A 26,390-nucleotide genomic window follows, 5' to 3' on the forward strand; every position below is an offset into this window, starting at 1 on the left:
GTCCAACGTGATTTTTCAAGGAGCTGCTCAAGGAACTGACCGCTGCTTTGCCTGCCTCTTGATGGGATCTGGCATATTCTAGATGCCCAAGAACTGTTGAGAACAAAAAAGAGCTAGGTGGCATCATAATAAACACGAGAGGGAGTGAGAAATTATGAGATGCTGGCAGGGTAGAGGAGGGACCAGCAAATCCCTCTAATGAAGAATCTATAAACACAAGCCCAGAGAAGACACATCCACAAAAGTGGTTCGAGAGGCCTCTAGAATCTCTAGCCAGGTTAACTGTCTGTTTCTATAATGGCCATTCTAATAGATATTAGGTGATATCTCATTGTGGTTTTGTTTTTTGCATTTCTCTGATGATTAGTGATTTTGCACATATTTTCATGTACCTGTTGGCCATTTGCATGTTTTCTTTGGAAATGCCTTATTCATGTCCTCTGCTCATTTTTAAATCAGATTGGGTTTTCGTTTGTTTGTTTGTTTGTTTGTTTGTTTGTTTGTTTTTTGGTTATTGAGCTGTGAGAGTTCCTTATATTCTGGAAATTAACCCCTTATCAGACATATAATTTGCAAACATTTTCTACCATCTTATATATTGCTTCTTCATTTTGTTGATTATTTCTTCTGCTGTGCAGAAGGTTTTTAGTTTGATATAGTCCTGCTTTTTTATTTATTTTTTAAATTTTTTAAGTTTATTTATTTTGAGCACAAATGCGGGACAGAGGGAAAGAGAGAGACAGAGACAGAGAGAAAATCACAAGCAGGCTCTGCACTATCAGCAGGGAACCCAATGTGGGGCTCGAACACAGAGACCTTGAGATCATGACCTGAGCCAAAATCAAGAGTCGGATGCTTATCTGACTGAGCCACCCAGGTGCTGTGATGTGCTTTTATTCATTTTTGCTTCTTTTCTTTTTTTTGACAAAGAAGGGTTTTTTTTCTGTTAAAAATGTGGAGAATGCATTTTTTTATTTAAATCCAAGTTAGTTAACATATATCATAATAATGGTTTCAGGAGTAGAATTTACTGATTTATTACTTACATATAATACCCAGTGCTCATCCCAAGTGCCCTCCTTAATGCCCATCACCCATTTAGCCCATCTGCCTACCCATCATCCCTCCAGCAACCCTCAGTTTGTTCTCTGTCTTTAAGAGTCTCTTATAATTAGACTCATAAATATGGAGAACAAACTGAGGGTTACGGGAGGGGTTGTGGGGGGGGGGGATGGGCTAAACGGGTAAGGGGCACTAAGGAATCTACTCCTGAAATCATTGTTGCACTATATGCTAACTAATTTGGATGTCAATTTTAAAAAATACAAAATAAAACAAGTTAAAAAAAAAAACAACCAATGGCCCCTGACCATATAAAAAAGATGATCTTCATAAAAATAATAAAAGAAGCACACATTAAAACAAAACAAAAAAAGACTCTCTTATGATTTGCCTCCCTCTATGTTTTTATCTTATTTTCCCTTCCTTCCCTTCCCTTGTGTTCATCTGTTTATTTCTTAAATTCCACATATGAGTGAAATCATATGATATTTGCCTTTCTCTGACTGACTTATTTCTCTTAGCATAATGCATTCTAGTTCCATCTACATCATTGCAAATGGCAACATTTCATTCTTTTTGAGCATTGAGTAATATTTCCATTGTATATAAATACCACATCTTCTTATCTATTCATCAGTCAATGAACATTTGGGCTCATTCCATAATTTGGCTATTGTCAATAGCACTGCTGTAAACATTGGGGTGCATGTGCCCTTGGAAACAGCACACCTGTATCCCTTGTATAAATACCTAGTTGTACAATTGCTGGGTTGTAGGTAGTCCTATTTTTAATTTTTTGAGGAACCTCCATACTGTTCTCCAGAGTGGATCCATCATTTGCATTCCCATGAGCAATGCAAAAGGATTCTCTTTTCTCCACATCCTCACCAACATCTGTTGTTTCCTGAGTTGTTAATTTTAGCCATTCTGACAGGTGTGAAGTATTGTCTCATTGTGGTTTTGATTTGTATTTCCCTGATGATGAGTGATGTTGAGCATCTTTTCATGTGTCTATTGGCCATCTGGATGTCTTCTTTAGAAAAGTGTCTTGGGGCACCTGAGTGGCTCAGTCGGTTGAACTTCTGACTTCCGCTCAGGTCATGATCTTATGGTCTATGGGTTCGAGCCCCGTGTTGGGCTCTACTGACAGCTCAGAGCTTGGAGCCTGCTTCGGATTCTGTGTCTCCTTCTCTCTCTGCCCCTCCCCATCTCACACTCTGTCTCTCTCTGTCTCAAAAATAAATAAAAACTAAAAAAAAATTTTTAAGAAAAGTGTCTTTTGTTTGTGTCTTTTGCCCATTTCTTCACTGGATTATTTGTTTTTTGGGTGTTGAGTTTGATAAGTTCTTTATAGATTTCGAATAGTAACCCTTTATCCGATATGTCCTTTGTAAATATCTTCTCCCATTCTGGGGGGTTGCCTGTTTTGTTGACTGTTTCCTTCAGTATGCAGAAGCTTTTTATCTTGATGAGGTCCCAATAATTCATTTTTGCTTTTGTTTCCCTTGCCTCTGGAGACATGTCAAGTAAGAAGTTGCTGCAGCCAAGGTCAAAGAGGTTGTTGCCTGTTTTCTCCTCTAGGATTTTGATGGTTTCTTGTCTCACATTTAGGTCTTTCATCCATTTTGAGTTTATTTTTGTGTATGGTGTAAGAAAGTGGTCCAGGTTCATTCTTCCACATGTCGCTGTCCAGTTTTCCCCACACCATTTGCTGAAGAGACTGTCTTTTTTCCATTGGGTATTCTTCCCTGCTTTGTCAAAGATTAGTTGGCCATACATTTGTAGGTCCATTTCTGGGTTCTATATTCTATTCCATTGATCTATGTGTCTGTTTTTATGCCAGTACCATACTGTCTTGATGATTACAGCTTTATAATACAGCTTGAAGTCCAGAATTGTGATGCCTCCAGCTTTGAATTTCTTTTTCAACATTACTTTGGCTATTCTGGTTTTTTTCCAGTTCCACACAAATTTTAGGATAGTTTTTTCTAGCTCTGAGAAGAATGCTGGTGCAATTTTGATTGGGACTGCATGGAATGTATAAATTGCTTTGGGTAGCATTGACATTTTAGCAATATTTGTTCTTCCGACCCATGAGCATGGAATTTTTTTCTATTTCTTTGCATCTTCTTCAATTTCTTTCATAAGCTTTCTGTAGTTTTCAGTATGCAGATATTTTACCTCTTTGGTTTAGGTTTTTGCTTTTATTTCTTATACATATTGTGTCGTATCCAAAGAAGTCATTGCCAAGACCAATGCTAAGAAACTTTTGCCATGTGTTTTCTTCTAAGAGTGTTACAGTTTCAGTCTTTAATCCATTTTGAGCTAGTTATTGTGTATAGTTAAGATAGAGGTCCAATTTCATTCTTTTCATGCAAATAGCAATTTTCCCAACATCATTTATTGAAAAGACTATCCTTTCCCCATTGATTATTCTTGGCTGTCTTGCCAAATATTAGTTGATCATATATGAATGGATAAATTTCTGGACTATTGATTCTATTCCATTCATCAATGTGCCTATTTTTATGTCAGTACCATACTGCTTTGATCACTATAGCTTTGTAGTATAGTTTTCATTCAGGAATTGTGAAGCCTCAGTTTTGTTCTTTCTCAAGATTACTTTGACTATTCAGGGTCTTTTGTGGATCCATATGAATTTTAGGATAGTTTTTTTCTATTTCTGTGAAAAATGCCATTGGAATTTTGATAGGGGTTTCACTGAATCTATATCTACATGGCTTTGGGTGGTATGGACATTTTAACAATATTATGATCTATGAAGATGGGAGATATTTCCATTAATCTGTCTTTTTTAATTTCTTTCATTAATGTCTTATAGTTTTCAATGGACAAATCTTTCATCTCCTTGGTTAGATTTATTCCTTGGTATTTTATTGGGGTTTTTTTTTCGTACTATTGTAAGTGTAATTGTTTCTTAATTTCTTTCAGAAATTTTGTTGTTAGTGTATAGAAAGACAACCGATTTTTGTAAGTTGATTTTCTAAGCAGAAATTTTACTGACTTGTTTATTAGTTCTAACAGGTTTTTGGCTGAGTTCTTAGGGTTTTCTACATATAAGATCATGTCATCTGCAAACAATTTTACTTCTTCCCTTCTAATTTGTATGCCTTTCATTTCTTTTTATTGCCTAATTGCTATGGGTAGCACTTCTATACTTGGTTGAATAGGAATAATTGGTGGGGGCGCCCTTATCTTGTTTCTGATTTTAGAGAAAAAGCTTTTAGCTTTCATCATTGAGTATGAAGTTAGCTATGGCTTTGTCATATATGATCTTTATTTTATGAAGTATGTTCCTTGCATACCCCATTTGTTGGGAGAATTTATCAAGAAATGGCATTGAGTTTTGTTAAAGCTTATCTGCATCTACTGAGATGATCAGATGATTTTTATTCTTGATTTTATTAATGTGGGATATCACATTTATTGATTTGTATATGTTAAAACAACTTTGCATCCCACAGATAAAACCTAGTTGGCAATGGGGTCAATTTACAAGGGAAATATACAAATTACCTAAATATACAAAGCAAATACTACAAAACTGAAAGGAGAAATACATAGGAAATTTCAATATTCCACTTTGGAGAATGGATTGAACATCTAGACAGAAGATCAACAAGGAAACAGAGAACTTGAACACTATAGACCAAATGTGCTGAGGAGACATACACAAAATATTCCATCCAACTATAGCAGAATACACATTCTTATCAAGCACACATGGAACATTCTCCAGGACAGATCATATGTTAGGTCACAAAACAGGTCTCAAGGATTTTAAAAGATTAGAATCATACCACGTGTCTTTTTCTGTCCACAATGGAATAAAACTAGAAATCAATAGAATGAGAAATTCTCAAATGCATAAAAACAATATATTCTTTATATATATGTATTATATTTCAATTGAGGCCACAGAAATAAAACAGTTCAAAAAAAGACTAATATGAGCAATTATATGCCAAACTGTATAACCAAGAATAAATGCATAAATTCCTGGAAACACACAACTGACCAAGACTGAATCATGAAGAAACAGAAAATCTGAACAAATCTATAACTAATAAGAGATTAAATGAGTAATCAAAAATCCCTAAACAAAGAAAAGCTGGAAATCAGATTGCTTCACTGTTGAATTCTACCCAACGTTTAAAGAATTAACACCAATCTTTCTTAAACTCCTCCAAAAAATTAAAAAGTAGCACTTCCAAACTCATTTGTGAAACCAGCATTACTCTGCTACTAAAGCCAGATAAAAACACTACAAGATAATAAAACTACAGGCCAATATCCCTGATGAGTTAAAGACGCTAAACTCTTCAACAAAATAGTAGCAAACCAAATTCATACACCATAACCTAGTGGGATTTAACACAAGAGTGCAAGGATAGTTCAGTGTTAAAAAAAAAAATCAATATGATGCATCACATTAACATAATAAAAGATTAAAAGTACATGATCATCTTAACAGATGCAGAAAAAGCACTTGACAAAAATTCAACACCCTTTCATATTAACAAAAAAAAAAACTAAACAGACTAGGAGTAGAAAGAAATGACCCTAACATCAAAAAGCTCATATATGAAAAATCTGTGATAATATCACACTCAAAGCTAAAACCTCTTAGGAACAAAGCAAGTATGCCCACTCTTAACATTTCTATTCAACACAGTACTGGACCTAGCCAGAGCAATTCTACAAGAAAAATAAGATATTCAAATAGGAAAGAAAGAATTAAAATGATTTTGGCTGGCAGATAATATGATCAAATATGTAGAAAATCCTAAAGATTACACACACACACACACACACACACACACACACACACACACAAACAGTTGGAATAAATGCATTTAGTAAAGTTGCAGGATACAAAAATCAATATACAAAAATCAGTCTCCTTTCTATATGCCAAAAAAAAAAAAAAATCCTGGGGTGCCTGGGTGGTTCAGTCAATCAAGTGTCTGACTCTTGATTTTGGTCCAGGTCATGATCTCACTGTTTGTGAGATCAAACCCTGAGTCAGGCTCTGTGCTGAGTGAGGAGCTTGCTTGGGATTCTTTCCCTCTTTCTCTCTCTGCCCCTTTCTGCTCATTCTCTCTCTCACTCTCCCTCTCTCTCTCAAAATAAATAAACTTAAAAAATAAATATAAACAATCCAAAAAGGAAATTAACAATCCCATGTAACTGCATTAAAAACAATAAAATATTTAGTAATAAACTTAACCAAGGAGATAAAATATTTGTACCCAGAAAACTGTAAAACATTTGTGAAACAGATTGACATAAACAGATTCACATAAATGGAAAGACATCCCCTGTTCATTGATGGAAGACAATACTGTTATCATGCCCAGACTACCCAAATTTATCTACAGATTCAGTGCAATCTCCATCAAAATCCCAATGACCTTTTTGTACAGAAATAGAAGAAACAGTCCTAAGATTCATAAGAAACCACAAAAAACCCAAATAGCCAAAATAATCTTGAAAAAAAAAGAAGATGGAAGACTTATACTTTGTGTTTCAAAACATATTACAAAACTATAGTAAGCAAAACAGTATGGTACTAACATAAGGACAGACACATAGATCAATAGAACAAAATGGAGAGCCCAAAACTAAACCAACACATATACATACAGTCAACTGACCTTTGACAAGGTTGCCAAAAATATACAATGACATATCAGCTCTTCAATAAATGTGTTGGGAAAACTGGATATCTACATTCTAAAGAATAGAATTTATTGGACCCTTATCTTACACCATACACAAAAATTAACTCAAAGTGAATTAAAGACTTAAATATAAGACCTGAAACAGTAAAGCTCTTAGAAGAAAACATGAGGAAAACCCTTCTGGACATTTGTCTTGGCAATTATTTCTTGCATAGGACACCAAGAGAACAGACAACAGAAGAATAGAAAAGTGGGATTACAAACTAAAAAACTTCCACATGTGGGGGCCAACATGGTGGAGAAGTAGGAGGAATCCATAATTCCAGCGTCTCTCAAACAAAAAAGTGTAGAAGCCAAAGGACTTTGAACACCAGAGCCTGGGAGGAAAAGAGACGGAATCTTCTGGGAATAAAATGGGAAAGCTGGAAAAAAAGATAGGTGGGTAACTGTGAACAGGCAGAGATAAAAAAAGGCCATGTGGGCATGGAGGGGAGAGACCCCCTTCTGAGGAGACACAAAAAGAAGAGAAAGAGCGGCTAGGGAAGTGCAGGACCGTATCTGGACAGGAGAAAGACCTCAGACTGAGACTGAGAAGGATCCAGCCGGCTCCCTGTTAGTGCACGTGGGGAGGAGGGGAGTCAGGCCTGGGTGCAGGGTAGGTCAGAGGCTGAGTCCACAGCTGGAGAAAGCAGTTCCCTCCCTGGAGGGCTGCGTGATAGCACAGAACCTGCCTGCGTCTGCCACCCCCAGGCACAGTGGCTGGGCTGAGGGTGCACTCTGCAGGAGGATAAGGCCGCTGTTTCCCTGGAATGCTGTAGGAAGGATAAAGCCTGCCTGTGTCCACCCCCCTGGGGGCTGGTAGAGGCGAGGGCAGCGACTCAGTCTGCAGTAGGAGAAGTCAGACCTCCCTGAAGTGCAGTGGCACAGACAAAGCCAGCTGGGACCACATATTGCAGCACTAAGAGGCGCCTCCCCAGGGCCAGAGCTCATGGAGTGGGACTTTGAATCCTAGCCAAGTGCAGAGCCAAAGGAGTTGGCAGAGAGAGAAGGACCACCCAATCTCCGCCAGTGGCACAGTGAGGACGACTCAAACTGACTCCACCGGGTCCAGCTCCATGGAGAAGAGACTGGGGAATCACCATCCACCCCCCTCCTGCCCCACCACCACCAAGGCGAGGCCTCAGGGATCACTCCCAGGGCCCATAGTGGAGGTAGGTTCAGATTACGCCAAACCACGCCCCCTCGCACTGGGTAACTGCATATCCACCGGAGGGGCAGGGACCCTGAAGACAGCTACTACCTACAAGTGATGCAGCCTGGATTAACTCTAGGTCAATTCTGGATATAGAGATATATTCTCCCCCTGCCCCCATTTCTCCTCCTTATCTCTTCCCTCCCCTTAGGCTGGTTACTCTGGTTATTGGTCTGTCTAAACAAACATATTTAATCCAGTGTCTTGATACATGTTCTACACTTCCTTCTTTACACTTTCTCTCTCTCTCTGGAATAATCAAGCCATATAGTTTCTCCATCTGGGTAACTTTATCTTCATTTCATTTTCCCCGCCTCCATCTTTATTTTCCTTTCTATCTTTCTGGATTAAGCCTTTTAGTCTCTCTGCCTAATCAATGTTTATTTTTTCATCTCCACCCCCGCCCCCGCCCCGTTCCTGTTATTTCTCTCCTTGTATCTGCTCTTCCATTAGCTCCACCTCCACCCTCTCCTTTACTTGCAGTCGGTGTTTTGGGGTTTTTTGTTTTTAGTCTTTAGGTTTTTGTTTTTGTTTGTTTGTTTGTGTTACTTATTTGTGCGTTTGTGTGGTTTTTTTTTTTCCTCCTGTTTGTCTGTTTTCCTTTACAGGGCTACTCTAAGGAACAAATCAAAGCACACCTGGTGGAGGGTCCATAATATTGCTACGAGTAGGGTAATAAAATAACCAAAGTCACAACAACAGAGAGCAAGTAACAATCTCCAGAAAAAAACCTCCTGAAGCGCCAGGCCCTGGACAGTGTATGACCCTCCTTTAATATAGCAGTGCTCACAGGTGCAGAGCACACAACAAGCTTTTAAAACACATAAGGGACAGAAAACTAGCCAAAATGATGAAACGGAAGAATTCTCCTCAAAAGAAATTCCAGGAAGTAGCAACAGCTAAAGAATTCATCAAAACCGATTTAAGCAATATAACGGAACAAGAATTTAGAATAATAGCCACCGCTGGGCTTGAAAAAATTAATCGCTGTGCTTGAAAAAAGCATAGAGGACAACAGAGAATCTATTGCTACAGAGATCAAGCGACTAAAAAATAGTCATGATGAATTTAAAAATGCTATAAATGAGGTGCAAAATAAAATGGAGGCGTGGGGCGCCTGGGTGGCGCAGTCGGTTAAGCGTCCGACTTCAGCCAGGTCACGATCTCGCGGTCCGTGAGTTCGAGCCCCGCGTCAGGCTCTGGGCTGATGGCTCGGAGCCTGGAGCCTGTTTCCGATTCTGTGTCTCCCTCTCTCTCTGCCCCTCCCCCGTTCATGCTCTGTCTCTCTCTGTCCCAAAAATAAATTAAAAATGTTGAAAAAAAAAAAAAATGGAGGCGGCCACAGCATGGACTGAAGAGGCAGAGGAGAGAATAGGTGAATTAGCAGATAAAATTATGGAAAAAGAGGAAGCTGAGAAAAAGAGAGATTAAAAAAAATCCAGGAGTATGAGGGGAGAATTAGAGAACTAAGTGATGCAATCAAACAGAACAATATCCGTTTCATAAGAATTCCAGAAGAGAGAGAGAAAGGGGCTGAAGGTGTACTTGAACAAATCATAGCTGAGAACTTCCCTGATCTGGGGAGGGAAATAGGCATTGAAATCCAAGAGGCACAGAGAAGTCCCTTCAGACATAACTTGAATCGATCTTCTGCACTACATATCATAGTAAAACTGGCAAAATACAAGAATAAAGAGAGAATTCTGAAAGCAGCTAGGGATTAACGGGCCCTAACATACAAAGGTAGACACATAAGGGTAGTAGCAGACCTATCTACTGAAACTTGTCATGCCAAAAAGAAACAGCAGGAAATCTTCAATGTGATGAACAGAAAAAAATAAGCAGTCAAGAATCCTTTATCCAGCAAGTCTGTCATTCAGAATAGAAGGAGATAAAGGTTTTCCCAAACAAACAAAAACTGAAGGAATTCGTCACCACTAAACCAGCTCTATAAGAGATCCTAAGGGGGAGTCTGAGTGAAATGTTGCAAGGACCACAAAGTACCAGAGACACCACTACAAGCATTAAACCTACAGATATCACAATAACTCTAAACTCGTATCTTTCAATAATAACACTGAGTGTAAATGGACTCAATGCTCCAACCAAAAGACATAGGGTATCAGAGTGGATTAAAAAACAAGACCCACCTATTTGCTGCCCACAAGAGACTCATTTTAGACCTGAGGACACCTTCAGATTGAAAGTGAGGGGATGGAGAACTATCTGTCATGCTCCTGCAAGTCAAAAGAAAGCTGGAGTATCCATACTTATATCAGACAAACTGGACTTTAAATTAAGGCTGTAACAAGAGATGAAGAAGGGCATTATATAATAATTACAAGGTCTATCCATCAGGAAGAGCTAACAATTATAAATGTCTCTGCACCGAATTCAGCAGCCCCCAAATATATAAAACAATTAATCACAAATATAAGCAACCTTATTGATAAGAATGTGGTAAATGCAGGAGACTTTAATACTCCACTTACAACAATGGATAGAACATCTAGACAGAGAATAAATAAAGAAACAAGGGCCCTGAATGATATCTTGGATCAGATGGACTTGACAGATATATTTAGAACTCTGCATCCCAAAGCAACAGAATATACTTTCTTCTCACATGCACATAGATCACATACCGGGTCACAAAACAGCCCTTAATAAGTATAAAAGAATTGAGATCATACCATGCATGCTTTCAGACCACAGTGCTATGAAACTTGAAATCAACCACAGGAAAAAGTCTGGAAAACCTTCAAAAGCATGGAGGTCAAAGAACATCATACTAAAGAATGAATGATTCAGCCAGGCAATTAGAGAAGAAACTTAAAAATATATGGAAACAAATGAAAATGAAAATAGAAGAATCCAAACACTTTGGGATGCAGTGAAGGCAGTCCTGAGAGGAAAATACATTACAATCCAGGCCTATCTCAAGAAACAAGAAAAATCCCAAATACAAAATCTAACAGCACACCTAAAGGAAATAGAAGCAGAACAGCAAAGACGCTCCAAACCCAGCAGAAGAAGAGAAATAATAAATATCAGAGCAGAAATAAACAATATAGAATCTAAAAAAACTGTAGAGCAGATCAATGAAACCAAGAGTTGTTTTTTTAAAAAAATAAAATTGATAAACCTCTTGTAAGACTTCTCAAAAAAAAAAAAAGAGGACCCAAATAGATAAAATCATGAATGAAAATGGAATTATTACAACCAATCCCTCAGAAATACAAGCAATGATCAGGGAATACTATGAAAAACTATATGCCAACAAATTGGACAACCTGAAAGAAATGACATATTCTTAAGCACCCATACACTTCCAAAACTCAAACAGGAAGAAATAGAAAATTTGAACAGACCCATAACCAGCGAAGACATTGAATCAGTTATCAAAAATCTCCCAACAAATAAGAGTCCAGGACCGGATGGCTTCCCTGGGGAATTCTACCAGACATTTAAAGCAAAGATAATACCTATACTTCTCAAGCTGTTCCAAAAAATAGAAAGGGAAGGAAAACTTCCAGATTCATTCTATGAAGCCAGCATTACTTTGATTCCCAAACCAGACAGAGACAGAGCAAAAGAAGAGAACTACAGGCCAATATCCCTGATGAATATGGATGCAAAAATTCTCAACGAGATACTAGCAAATCGAATTCAACAGAATATAAAAAGAATTATTCACCATGATCAAGTGGGATTCATTCCTGAGCTGCAGGGCTGGTTCAATATTCACAAATCAATGTGATACATCACATTAATAAAAGAAAAGATAAGAACCATATGATCCTGTCAATCGATGCAGAAAAAGCATCTGACAAAATTCAGCATCCTTTCTTAATAAAAACCCTTGAGAAAGTCGGGATAGAAGGAACATACTTAAACATCATAAAAGCCATTTATGAAAAGCCCACAGCTAACATCATCTTCAATGGGGAAAAACTGAGAGCTTTCCCCCTGAGATCAGGAACACGACAGGGATGTCCACCCTCACCGCTGTTGTTTAACATGGTGTTGGAAGTTCTAGCATCAGCAATCAGACAACAAAAGGAAATCAAAGGCATCATAATTGGCAAAGATGAAGTCAAGTTTTCACTTTTTGCAGATGACATGATACTATACATGGAAAACCTGATAGACTCCACCAAAAGTCTGCTAGAACTGATACATGAATTCAGCAAAGTCGCAGGATACAAAATCAATGTACAGAAATCAGTTGCATTCTTATACACTAACAATGAAGCAACAGAAAGACAAATAAAGAAACTGATTCACAACTGAACCAAGAATCATAAAATACCTAGGAATAAAACTAACCAAAGATGTAAAAGTTTTCTGTATGCTGAAAACTATAGAAAGCTTATGAAGGAAATTGAAGAAGATACAAAGAAATGGAAAAACAGGGGCGCCTGGGTGGCTCAGTCGGTTGAGCATCCGACCTTAGCTCAGGTCATGATCTCACGGTCCATGAGTCCAAGCCCCATGTTGGGCTCTGTGCTGACAGCTCGGAGCCTGGAGCCTGTTTCGGATTCTGTGTCTCCCCCTCTCTCTGACCCTCCCCTGTTCATGCTCTGTCTCTCTCTGTCTCAAAAATAAATAAACGTTCAAAAAATTAAAAAAAAAAAAAAAGAAATGGAAAAACATTCCGTGCTCATGGATTGGAAGAATAAATACTGCTAAAATGTCAATACTACCCAAAGCAATCTACACATTCAATGCAATCCCAATCAAAATTGCACCAGCATTCTTCTCAAAGCTAGAACAAGCAATCCTAAAATTCATATGGAACCACAAAAGGCCCCGAATAGCCAAAGTAATTTTGAAGAAGAAGACCAAAGCAGGAGGTATCACAATCCCAGATTTCAAGCTATATTACAAAGCTGTAATCATCAAGCCAGCATGGTACTGGCACAAAAACAGACACATAGACCAATGGAATAGAATAGAGACTCCAGAATTGGACCCACAAAAGTATGGCCAACTAATCTTTGAGAAAGCAGGAAAGAATGTCCAATGGAAAAAAGACAGTCTTTTTAACAAATGGTGCTGGGAGATCTGGATAGCAACATGCAGAAGAATGAAACTAGACCACTTTCTTACACTATTCAGAAAAATAAACTTAAAATGGATGAAGGACCTGAATGTGAGACAGGAAACCATCAAAACCCTAGAGGAGAAAGCAGGAAAAAACATCTCTGACCTCAGCCACAGCAATTTCTTACTCAACACATCTCCAGAGGCAAGGGAAACAAAAGCAAAAATGAACTACTGGGACCTCATCAAAATAAAAAGCTTCTGCACAGCAAAGGAAACCATCAGCAAAACTAAAAGGCAACCGACAGAATAGGAGAAGATAATTTGCAAATGACATATCAGATAAAGGGTTAGTACTCAAAATCTATAAAGAACTGATCAAACTCAACACCCAAAAAACAAATAATCCAGTGAAGAAATGGGCAAAAGAAATGAATAGACAGTTCAAAGTAGACATCCAGATGGCCAACCAACACATGAAAAAAAGTGAAACATGAAAAAGTGACACATGAAAAAAGCTTAACATCATTCATCATCAGGGAAATACGAATCAAAACCACAATGAGATACCACCTTACACCTATAAGAATGGCTAACATTAACAACTCGGGCAACAACAGATGTTGGCAAGGATGCAGAGAAAGAGGATCTCTTTTGCATTGTTGGTGGCAATGCAAGCTGGTGCAGCCACTCTGGAAAACAGTACGGAGGTTCCTCAAAAAACTAAATATAGAACTACCCTATGACCCAGCAATTGCACTACTAGGTATCTATCCAAGGGATACAGGTGTGCTGTTTTGAAGGGACACATGCACCCCAATGTTTATAGAAGCACTATCAACATAGCCAAAGTATGAAAAGAGCCCAAATGGCCATCAATGAATGAATGGATAAAGAAGATGTGGTATATATATACAATGGAAAATTACTCAGCAATCAAAAAGAATGAAATCTTGCCATTTGCAACTACATGGATGGAACTGGAGGGTATGATGCTAAGTGAAATTAGTCAGTCAGAGAAAGACAAAAATCATGACTTCACTCATATGAGGACTTTGAGACACAGAACAGATGAACACAAGGGAAGGGAAGCAAAAATAACAGGGAGGGGGACAAAACAGAAGAGACTCATAAATATGGAAAACAAACTGAGAGTTACTGGAGGGGTTGTGGAAGGGGGGATGGGCTAAATGGGTAAGGGGCACTAAGGAATCTACTCCTGAAATCATTGTTGCACTATATGCTAACTAATTTGGATGTAAATTTTTAAAAATAAAAAATTAAAAAAAAAAAAAACAGAAGACATCCAGATGGCCAACAGGCACATGAAAAGATCCTCAATGTCACTCCTCATCAGGGAAATACAAATCAAAACCACACTCAGATACCACCTCACACCAGTCAGGGTGGCTAAAATGAACAAATCGGCCGACTATAGATGCTGGAGAGGATGTGGAGAAACGGGAACCTTCTTGCCCTGTTGGTGGGAATGCAAACTGGTGCAGCCGCTCTGGAAAACAGTGTGGAGGTTCCTCAAAAAATTAAAAATAGATCCACCCTATGACCCAGCAATAGCACTGTTAGGAATTTACCCAAGGGATACAGGAGTGCTGATTCATAGGGGCACTTGTACCCCAATGCACTTTCAACAATAGCCAAATTATGGAAAGAGCCTAAATGTCCATCAACTGACGAATGGATAAAGAAGATGTGGTTTATATATACAATGGAATACTACTTGGCAATGAGAAAGAATGAAATCTGGCCATTTGTAGCAATGTGGATGGAACTGGAGAGTGTTATGCTAAGTGAAATAAGTCAGGCAGAGAAAGACAGATACCATATGTTTTCACTCTTATGTGGATCCTGAGAAACTCAACAGAAGACCAGCAGGGAGGAGACGGGGGAAAAAAAGTTACAGAGAGGGAAGGATGCAAACCATAAGAGACTCTTAAACACTGAAAATAAACTGAGGGTTGATGGGGGGTTGGGGGAGTGGGTGATGGGCATTGAGGAGGGCACCTGTTGGGATGAGCAACAGGTGTTGTATGGAAACCAATTTGACAATAAATTTCATATTAAAAAAAATTTTTAATAAAAAATAAAAATAAAAAAACTTCCACATGCAAGAAAGTAATTGAGCAATTAATAGAGTGAAAAGGCTACCTCTGAAACGGGAGAAAATGTTTTCAAACAATATATCAATAAGGGATTAATTTCTAAAATATATAATTAACCCCTACAACCAAATAGCAAAATACCAAATAACTTTAAAAATGGCAAAAGACTTGAATAGACAGTTCTCCAAAAAAAGACATAAAAATAGCCAACAGGTATATGAAAAGATGTTCAACATCAGTAATCATCACGGAAATTAAAATCAAAACTGCAATGAGAGATCACTTCATACCCGATAGGAAGGTCATTATCAAAGACAACAACAGAAAATAAATGTTGGTGAAAATGTGGAGAATTGGAACCCTTGTTTACTACTGATGGGACTGTAAAATGATACAGGTGCTATGGAAAACAATATGGCAGATCCTCAAAAAAAAATAAAAACAGAACTACTATAAGACCCAGCAATTCCATATTTGGGTATTTATCAAAAAAAAAACTGAAATAAGGATATTAAAGAGATACTAGAATTCCCATGTTCCTTGTACCATTATTCACAACAGCCAAGATGTAGAAACAACCCTACTGTCCATCAATGGATGAACAAATATAATGTAGAATATACATACAATGGAATATTACTCAGCCATAAAAAATGAAGGAAATACTGTCATATGCTGAATGAAACCTGAGGACATTATGGTAAGTGAAATAAACCAGATACAGAAGACAAATACTACATTCAAATGGCATCAAGTAGTCAAAAGCATCAAAGCAAAAGTAGAATGGTGGTTGCCAGGGGTGGTGGAGGGAGGAAGTGGGGAGTTGTTATTTGATGGATATAAAACTTCAGTCATGCAAGATGAAAAAGTTCTAGAGATATACTACACACCACTATATTTATAGCTAATAATACTATACACTTAAAAACAGGGTTAATCTCATGTTGTGTGTTTTTTACCACAATTTTTTTAAGTGCCATAAGAAGCCAAAGGAAGAACATGTCTAAGAAAGGATGTGGGGTCAAACACATCAAATGATTTTGAAAGATCAAATAAGATGATATAGAATTAACCATTAGCTTTGGCAAAATACAGATCACTGACAAACGTGATAAAAACAATTTTGGTGCCAGTGGTAGGGAAATAATGAGATTAGCATGGAATAAAGAGAGAAAAGGAAGAAACTTCAAGACAGAGGAGTTGTTTTTACAAATATCAGAGAGAAATAGTACAGTGGAGAGAGAGGCTGGTATGGAGCCAGAGGGCTTTTTTTTTAAGAGGAGCAATAATAACATATGTTTGTATACTGACTGGAGTGATCCAGTAGAGGTAGAGAAAAATAATGACACAGGAGAGAGAGGGGATGAATTTGGGAGTAAACTCTGAGGAGATTTAAGTGGATGGGATCCAGACCACAAGTAGAGAAGGTGGACTTAGGGAGGAACATATCCAGGGCTTTCTCTTACATAAAGAAAAAGCAGAATGTGTAGAAACCAGTGCAGGTAGGTTGCTGGGCTAATGATGGGAAACTGAGGAAGTTCTTCTCTGTACGTATATTGTGTGTGTGTGTGTGTGCGTGTGTGTGTGTGCGTGTGTGTGTGTGTGTGTGTGTGTGTGTGTGTGTGTGTGTAAAACATAAGATGAGGTCCTAAGTTTAGAGTGAGGTGGGAAGGAGCAAGTTGATTTGAGGAGCAAGAAGAAATATGAAATTATCATCTTAGAGAAGAGGGAAACTAATTTACTGGGGATGTACAATAAGATACACGGTCAGAAATTTCTAGTGAGTTGAGGCATCCAGGCTATGTAATTTTTCCACCAGCAATGTTTAGCCACTGAAGTTTTCTGGGATTTAAATAAGTTTAAAAAAAATATATAGGTTAATGAAGTTGAAGCTTTTCCAGGTAAGCAGATAGAAAGAGTGAGATAAGAGAAATAAGGACATTTTTCAAGACTGGGACTCTAATGCTGGACCCAAGGAATTTGAACAGATACAAGGAGAAATAAGGACCTGAGGGTGTGATCAAGACTAAACAAAACAGTTCTTTAGCCTTCCCTTCTAGCAACTTTCAAGTCAGTATCTTCACATCCCCCTGACCACCTACCCCAACCCCCAAACACCGCCTCTCCCCTACCCTTTCCTGGGAGAAAAGCTCAGGGCAAGACATGGCAGGAGTATGTTTAGAGCTACCTCTACAAAAGGCAGCCCTGGACTTCCTTCTCCTCCTCTTCCTCCCCTTGCCCCTCCTCCTTCCACAGTGCAATGTGGCCTGAGACATGCATTGAGATAAGTTCCCATTTGCCCATTAGGACACCTTCAAGCACATCTTCCTCTTCGCCACCCAAGAAGCCAGAGGGGACCTCCAGGAAAGCCTAGCAGGCAACTAAGATTATCCATTCATCTTAGTCCACTTTTCTTCATGAAGTAAATTCTCCAAGTAGATCAAGGAACACAACTATCATTTATAATGTTGACTAAGGATAAACATAGCTGCTTCCTAAAAATTAATTCACAGGAAGAATTCTATGTGAAACATAGTATTGGCTGGCATTTAAGATAGAGTGGTAACAGAGCTGTCCATTCCCAGGGTCTGTGATGAAAGATAGGAACATAACAAGAGCACATCTAACAAATCAATGTGCCATCTGCTTCAGTACCTGGCCTCCGGAGGTGACTAATCCTGGCTGCTTCTCAAGAATGTTTAACCATCTCCTCCTGCCCCTCTTCCTGACCCATCTTCCTCTCTTAATAGAGCATAATAAAAACATATGGCTCTGTAGAAAGCTTCTGGCAGCAGAATTCCATGTGAACCATGGTAAATTTCTCTCTTACTTTTTCCTGCCTTCTGGAATATGTGATTTAGGCACTTTTATGGCCCCCAATCTTCTAAGATGGATCCTAACCTTACCCAGAGAAGGAGAAATAAGAGAATATATAAACTTCTTGAAACTATCAAGTCCCATGATTGTATCCAGAAGTTCCTTGAGTGCTCATCCAGTTTCCCCAAACTAATGCTTTTAGGTAAGAGGCAGCTTCATTAGTCGTAATAGGTAAAAATTTCTATATTAACAGAGCTGACTCCTTTGATCAACAATAAAACGTGTGTATACATATCTATGTATGCATGAGATTTAAACTTTTCTTTAAGGCTCAGAGTACATCAATTACTCTTCTGCTTTCAAACAACGGCAGTGTCAGCAATTACTTTAGGTATGTCAGTTTATTTGGCTCTATTTACATTGTTCCAGGCTGCTCACCAAAAACAATATAGACGCCAGCTGCATTCCTACTCTGGACCCGTCTGGAGGAAGGATTAATTAGGTAGCACCCACCAGAGGTCTACTTACAGGGCAGAGGGAAAAGACAAGCTTCTTGGAAAAATAGTTAAAGTCGATTACCACTATATGTGTGTACACACACACGTGCACATGGAGAGTGGGCTAAAATTGAGAATAATTCACAGTAAGGAACAAAGTCTATCCTACATATTATCTTCTATTTTATAAACTCATACCTGAGTTCTAGGGTAAGGGGGCAACAACAAAAGAATCAATATAGATTCAGAAAGCTCTTTTGCTGACATCCCTACTAGGCAAAAATATTAAAAGCTTCTGTCAATGTTGGCATTCGTAGCTCAAGCAGTGATGGCAGACCAGGTCAGAAGTTGGCATCAGCAGCTTCCACAATAGGGAAACCAGTTCTGGGAGCCTCTGACCACAGTGGAATCCAGGGCCTTTTTGACACACTAACATCCTCCACGTTGGGTCTCTGCGGACATAGCTCTGGCCGTGGCGGGATTGTCAGCAGCAGTGGTATTGTGGGTATAAAAATTGTGAAAGCACAGGTCCTGTAGATGTCCAATCAGCAAAAGTGACAACTCCTTAAAGTGTCCTCAAAACAGGAAAGAAGAAAAATGGCGGATACCACGTATGTGGTAGCCCTCAAAATCAGCTTAAAAAGCATACTTAAGAATTTTACCAGAGATTTCTAGAACTATGTGGAAGTCCATTAAAGAGGTGTCTGGGAAGTATCAAAACAGACAATTTCCCCATGATTCTGATTTTACTTTGGGAGTGGCAGGGTTTAGGAAACCCTACCTTCTGTGTCCCTGGGTCTTCTTTTGTTAGTCTTCCCCCATGAATATTCCCTATGTTACTGCTGTTATATGACACTCAGCAGTCATATTCCTCTTCTTTGTAATTCACTCTCTATTTGGATTGGGTAGGGTTGGCATCAAATATGAGAAAATAAACTCTAAGTAAAGATATGAGAAATTTGCATAAGGGTAAAGTGTGTAAGCCTTAACCTGTAAACATTGTGTTATTCATTGAAGCAATTTGAGGATTTTTAAAAATTTTAACTATTTTAGAACATAGATTATGTTCAATAACTAAAATTCAAGTAAGTGAATTATAACCATATTTATATATCTATTCCATGTCAACCATGCTTCAAACAAATGAGGCATGGTTTGCAAAATAAACAAGATCAATCATTTCCTTTTTTTAAGTTTATTTATTTTGAGAGAGCACACGCTGGGAGGGGCAGAGAGAAGGAGAGAGAGAATCTCAAGCAGGCTTCACACCATCAGCACAGAGCCCAATGTGGAGCTCGAACTCAAAAACCGTGAGATCGTGACCTGAGCGGAGATCAAGAGTCAGACACTTAACCAACTGTGCCACCCAGGCACCCCTCAATCATTTCCTTTTTAATAAAACATCAATTTATTGTTCACCTATGGTTTTTGATGGCTTTCTGATGCTGATAATTTAACACATTTTGCATTCATGATACCACTATTACTCAAGAGCAACACTGAAAAGTTCTAGCTTATAGATAAATTGAATGAATCTGTAACCTATAAATACAACAATAGTAGCTGAGCCTGTAACATAACGAAGAATGACACCAATGGACAACGAACCAACACAGGGTGGTTTCTAAATTGTCATTAGTGATCACAAGCATCACCAGATAGGATGATTTTAAGTGCTGTTGATGGCTGATAGCAGTACTTTAAGGAAATGAGGGGAAAGGTTTTACATTTATCATAGCGACCTAATTTGAACACTTAGGTAGCAATTAAGTCACATTTATGTTCAAGGTGCATGAGGAACTATAATATCAGCTTATCAGTATGTTCCCAACCTGGGCCATTAGCCTGGAGTCAAATACCCATATTCTGGCTCTAAGCCTGATTGTAAATTGGAACGCTCATAAATAGACTGCATAGTCCAATAGAAAGAGCTTACTAAAAAATGTATATTTAAATTTGGCTCTGCCACTTACATAAAGGATCTCTTTAAAGCTACCCTAAAGCAGTGTTTTTCAAACTTTAAATGTGTATATAACAAGACCTGGGGAGGGGAGCACCTGGGTGGCTCAGTTGGTTAAGTGTCCAACTTCGGCTCAAGTCATGATCTCACAGTTTGTGGGCTGGAGCTCCGCGACAGGGCTCTGTGCTGACAGCTTGGAGCCTGGAGCCTGCTTCAGATTCTGTGTCTCCCTCTCTCTCTGCTCCTCCCCCGCTGTGCACTCTCTCACGCACTCTCTCTCAAAAATAAATAAATTAATTAAAAAAACAAAAAAAACAAGACCTGGGGATCATTCCAGGTCTTTGTAATTAAACTGGTCTGAGGGGTGGAGTCTGAGCTCCATTTCTACAAGCTCCCCTATTCCTTCCCTGCTTCCTGGACCAACTTTGAGTGGCAAAGCCTTGGAGGTTTACTAATAGAACATGTAGAAAACATGTGTGTACATGAGAAAGCATTTTGTAAAATGGCATCAGGATCACTTTATATTAAAAGTTGGTGATTCAGTTCAACTCATCAAGAAAAGTCCTAGAAGAAATTATGTTCCAGATATTTAATTTTTCCTTTTTAGCAAAATCAAAAACAAAACTGGGAATTGGAAAGGCAACACAAGAAAGATATTCATCCTAAACAATTTTGTTGCTTTTGTTTGCTTTCCAGGATTAATCTCAGTGTCACCACCCTGACTAAAATTATAGGGAAAAAAACTTGCTTTTTAAAAGAAATTTGTACAATTAGACCCAATCCTAGATATGTTCTGTAGATGGTCTCATCCCAATCAAAACAGAAATAGTAAGTTACAAGGAAAAGGAAAAAGACAGCTGGCTCCAGAAATACTGGCAACAAGAAGAGATCGTTGTAGGGAAAGACATTAAAAACTAATAAAAGCAGACACAAGAACACAGAAATCAGGACCATATAAACATCTAATTTCTCTAAGTAAAACTGCTCTTTTTCATTGCCATTGGCATTTTCTGGAAGAAATGAACAAAATCAACAGCATGATTATTGATTTCCAAAGTATTTCTGTGTTCCTTATCGAAAGTTTAAGCGTTGGTTTAAACCCTGACCTGTGTACACAGAGGGCAGGAGAGACCAAAGAAAGAAGCAGCCCCCCCGCCCCCAGCCTGGTAGGTGGCAAGTTTAGTAAAGCAAGAGAACCTACATACAAGGCTTGTCTTCAGTGGCCTCAAGAAGAGTACATCTTTGCACCCACCCACCAGAATCTTAGAGGCCTTACCCAGATTCGGTCACGTGTACTGCCAGATGGTCTCAATAACAACTTACTCTCTTAAGGCAGTATCCTTGAAAAGGGCTCCAGGTGTGGAAAATACATTCCAAGGATACGGGTGGGGTAAGGAGCCTCTGATTGTGGGGTCCATCTTGAGGTCTCCACTTCTCCATGAACTCCTCCAATGCCAAGGAAACATACATCCTCTCTGAGTTCCAATACCACATATTTTAGCCCATCTTTCATTGTCACTTGGTCAGTTTGCTGCATTATGTGAAGAAGATTTTCATCACATATCAGAAAACGCACAGCCAATCCCTCCCATGGAATAATAAAACCCTTCCCAATGTTTCAAATTTTGGACAGAATGACTACCTATCATAGACCCAGATCACTAACACTTTACCCAGATCAAGCAACAGCTTGCTTGCTCCAATGATGGATCTCTTGACCATGGTTCTGGAGGCACCATGATTATAGAGTTAGAACTCTACTGTAATGATGCCAGAAATTCATCAGACTCGCTCTCACCTGAATTTTATAGTCTGTCTTTCTGTTTGCATCTCTGTCGATCCTCTCTCACCTGCCCATAGTGAGAGGAAGTATCATTCATAACCCAAAATGCCAGGATATTGTTTAAAGAAACATGTATGAATGAAAATTTAGTTTGGTGTCATCAGAGGCTGGAAGAAATGACGAATGAGACTAAAATCTGAGTAACTGTCAACGTATTCTGACAGTACCATTCTTTTGAAAAGTAGACTAGAAGTAAAAACTACTAATACTAACTTAATTCCTTAGGCCAGTCAATACCAAATCATGACGCCATTTAAATGCAAAACAGCCAGTAAGCGATTTGGTTCTGAAAGCATTAAAGACGCAGACAGGAGAGAAATGTTTAGAGATGCCAGAACTGCACTCATGGTGGGGAATATCACGCACCTGCATATTGTTCTTTGCACTAGCCCTGAATAATCTGGGTCAGCTGCCCCAAGAGGGTAGCCTCATTATCAAGCAGCTCTTCACTCTCTGGTTGCTTCACCTAAGAAAACCTGAACTTAGTGGATGACCGAGCAGGCGTTCCCTTCCACAGAAACACTTGTATGGTGCATCAGGAGTGGTTTTAAATGGTGGAGATAATTACTTAATTCAAGCTGCAGCAACTGGCCAAGTAAACATGTAGCAGCCAGGAAGCTATTAGCATGATTTTAAGGCAATTATTCCATTAGTGTTTAATAGTCTCCAATTAGTCTTCTCTATCAAAGTTTGAATGTCTTTTTTCCTCCAAAAATTCTCACAGTTGAGCAATGCAGAAAAGTACTAAACCCATTTTTACACCTAGATTTATATATATGGATCTACCAAACCTACTTTACAAAATCCTGGGGAAATTCAGTGGTGTGGATTTGGCAAAACATTTTTTTTTTCTCAGAAGTATTGGGGGTGAGAATGGGATGCTTTGCAGGGGATTCGCTTTGAGTATAATATTAAGAAGGGCTGGGAAAGCAGTGAAAATTCCCACTGTGTCCAATGCCACAGCCCCTCTAGTACTATATTCAAAATGGGCCTCATGTGAAGCCTCCCAGTCTCACCCCCAATGCCTCTACTGGAAGACAAGCAGAATATCAAAGTCTCTGACCTCAGGTTTTCACTTTGACCCATGGGAAGAAAAGGAAAATTACCCTGTATCCTGCTAAAGCCTCGTTCCTTGTCCCCTCACCCTGGTTAGTAGTTCTTGCCACTGAGTCATCCCGATACAAATCCCAATGCGTTTCCCTATTAAAAGTCTTAGAAGACTTTCCCCAAGGACCACTTTAGGGGCCAGATCATTTATCTGATGGTACATCATTTGCCTTCACTGAGCTGCATCTATGAAATGGAGTTAATAGAACCAGTGTGCTTCATGAGGTTTGGGGAAGGATTATGTGATCTGGTGTAAATACTATGGCTTTGAAAGGTGAAGAATTAGAGAAATGTAATATAGATTCTGACATAGTATCATACCATCCCTCAGAACTAGCAATGTGAACTTAGGCTTTTAAACCCCCTGCATATCTGGTGAGTCATCTATCAGAGGGCTGGCATCAGAGTCCTTGCCTTTATTACTTTCTATGTGTACAGAAATGCTCAGGTGAGATCATATGAAAGCAACCATCTACAAGCCAAATAAAAAGCAAGAAAAGATAGGGACGCCTGTGGAAGTGAGAGTGAAATTTTGCCAACAAAGTTGTGCACTTTCTATCGTCTCCTTCAAAAGAGCAATCTGGAGGCTCACCCGGGTCTCAGGGTAAGTGCAGGGTGGAGAAGCTGGGTTGTTCTTTTCCTCGGAGATACCTGGGCTCTTGGGAAGCAACCTCTTGAAGAAGGGCAAAAGGAGACAAACCCTTCCTTCAGGGGTTGGCCCTCAGAATGCAACCTGTGCCTGTCCTAGAAGCCAAACATCCACTTGACTAACGACCACTGATTTGAGTTACTGATCAATTCCAGCGCTGCTGGCTAGATAGAGCCTGTTGGGATTTTTCAAAAGAACCCTTCCCTCTTGTTTTTTCTCCTTTCCTCTTTATTATGTCTTCCTCCAGTGGCTGAGAGGGGGCGCTGGATGGGGCAGGTCAAGAGGAGATAGACCAGAAGGGTGAACTTGATAACCAGGCTGAGCTCTGGGCTAGGGATGAACTACCTTTGGGTAAATTGTCCTTTAGCCGGGTCCTGGAGGGATCAGACATCTGCACCCGCAGCCCAAGTGAAGAGTCAAATTGGTAACCAAGTATGGCCGTGGCCCCAGCTCTCACCGTAGTAGTCCGCCCTGAAATGTCCCTCTCTCTTGCACACCTGAGCTAGGGGCTACTGAGCGCTCCCGCCCCAGAAAGCTGCCTAGTTTTCTGGTCTAAACCGCGCGCGCCATGCTGAAGACTCTGGATCCCTCGCGTCTCTTCCTCGCTTTGCCGGACTTCCTTCTAGGCTGTCTGGACGCTCGCACTGTCCGCTTTTTCCCCTTTGGTTGGCCAGTTCATCGCACCCTCGGCCGCCGCTCACGCAGGTTTCCCTGCTGGGCTTCTGTCCCAAGCAACAGACGCTCGGTCCGCAAGGGTTTGCTTTCCTGACCCGGGCGCTACACGACGCTAACAGCACTCGGAACGCAATCCAGACGGTGACCACGCGGCCAAGCCCGCCGGGTCCACGCAAACCGGGAAGCGGCGCCCCTCCGCCCCTCGCTCCCTTCAGCTCCCCGTCAAGGGCAGTGGTCACGCCGCCGCGGGTCCCCGAACTTTCATCGCTCTTCGGGAAGCGCTTTGTCTCTTTAAAGGAGACTGGGGACGAATATTAATGGTTCGGGTAGGTTCTAACCGAGAAATCTACCAAATCCGCTCGACTCCGTGACAGGGATGGAGTCGGAGGTCCACGAGCCGGAGCCGAGCCCTCGGACGCCAGCTCGCGCTCCCCGCGCACTGTCACCCCGCAGACCCAGAAATCGCCCCCGCCCCCCCCCACCCCGAGTCTAGGAGGAAAACCGTGGGAGGGGGCACGAGGAGGACCCTAGGGCCGAGGCTTCCCCCTGCCCCAGTCCTCTCGCACAGCCTGCTTGCTTCCACAGCCCAGTGCAACAGCAGTCACCTTGACTCGCCGCGCCACGGTCCCCAGAGGTTTGCAAAACGCCAGGAGGCCCGAGGCTCCCAGCGCGCGCTCGCCTGGCCGGAGACCCACCCCTGGGGACGAGCTCCTCTCCCTCGGGCAGCGTGGCAAGTTACCACTCCTTGGCAGATCATGCAGGGCGGGGCGGGTGGAGCGCCCCGTCGGCAGCCTCTGCGCGCCTACCTGGGATGGCTAAATTGGTGAGGGGGATGCTGTGGATGCTGTCCGGCAGAGTTGCCATCCAGTCGGCGAATTTCAGCTCGCTCTTCCCCTGAGACGAGGCCATCGTGTCGGTCGGCGTGCCGCGCGCTGGTCCCCACACTCCCGGGCAGGCTGGCAGGCTGCTGCCGCTAATCCAGTGTTTGCTCCGGCCCCGCTAGAGTTTACACTCCGCTCTGCGCCACACCCACAGGATGGCGCAGACACATGCTAATTTTAATAATTATTCAAAACACCCCGTGCTCCCCTAGTGCCTCCGCCAGACTCCGCCGGAGCTTTTGTTCCTGACGTCCGTGCTCGGCTTTCTGCTCTCTCCCCTCCCTCCCCGCCTCCCTCCTCCCGTCTTATCCCTCCTATGCGTCTCTGCCTTTTCTCGCCATTCTGCAGCTTTCCTTGGCTTCTTTGTAACTTGGTTCACCCAGCTGCTTTGTCCAGGGTCTTGCTCGGCCTTTTGATGTGACTTCCTGGTCCAGTCTGGACGAAAGACAGTCCGGTGGTTGAAGCTAAAATCCTAGTGGACTTGGGATGCTATCGCCTCCTGGGGAGCAGGCTCGCCTACTGGCTCTCAGGACTTTCCATTCTTACCAAAGAGCTTTCCTTTTTTATAAGCTACAACAGGTTGTGCCTCTTCTCAGCCGGAGCCCACAGCCCTGCGTATAACAAAATGGTGGTCTTTAATCACCATTTGCCTAATTTGGGGAATGGTTGGCAATTGTGCTGTAGGCAAAGAGCAGTAAATTCCAGGTGGTTCCTACTTAATTCCTGATACCCTGTTCCAGACGTTTCAAGGTAAAGAAGCATTTCAACCCCTTCGT

General features: G+C 40.5%; 1 protein-coding gene across 3 annotated transcripts in view; it reads right to left on the reverse strand.

The window, feature by feature from the left end:
- PLCXD3 (phosphatidylinositol specific phospholipase C X domain containing 3) overlaps positions 1-26,180 on the reverse strand; it is a 170,522-nt gene extending 144,342 nt beyond the window's left edge. For 2 of the 3 annotated variants that reach the window (XM_058718527.1, XM_058718536.1), the window contains exon 1: positions 25,540-26,180. In XM_058718527.1, coding sequence (XP_058574510.1) covers positions 25,540-25,642 — 103 coding nt within the window. In that variant the 5' untranslated portion in view covers positions 25,643-26,180. The remainder of the gene's footprint in view (positions 1-25,539) is intronic. The other variant, XM_058718519.1, reaches the window with a different exon arrangement.
- Between the last annotated feature and the right edge of the window lie 210 nt (positions 26,181-26,390).

The sequence above is a fragment of the Neofelis nebulosa genome, chromosome 1, assembly GCF_028018385.1.
Source record: "Neofelis nebulosa isolate mNeoNeb1 chromosome 1, mNeoNeb1.pri, whole genome shotgun sequence".
Classification (NCBI taxonomy): Eukaryota; Metazoa; Chordata; class Mammalia; order Carnivora; family Felidae; genus Neofelis; species Neofelis nebulosa.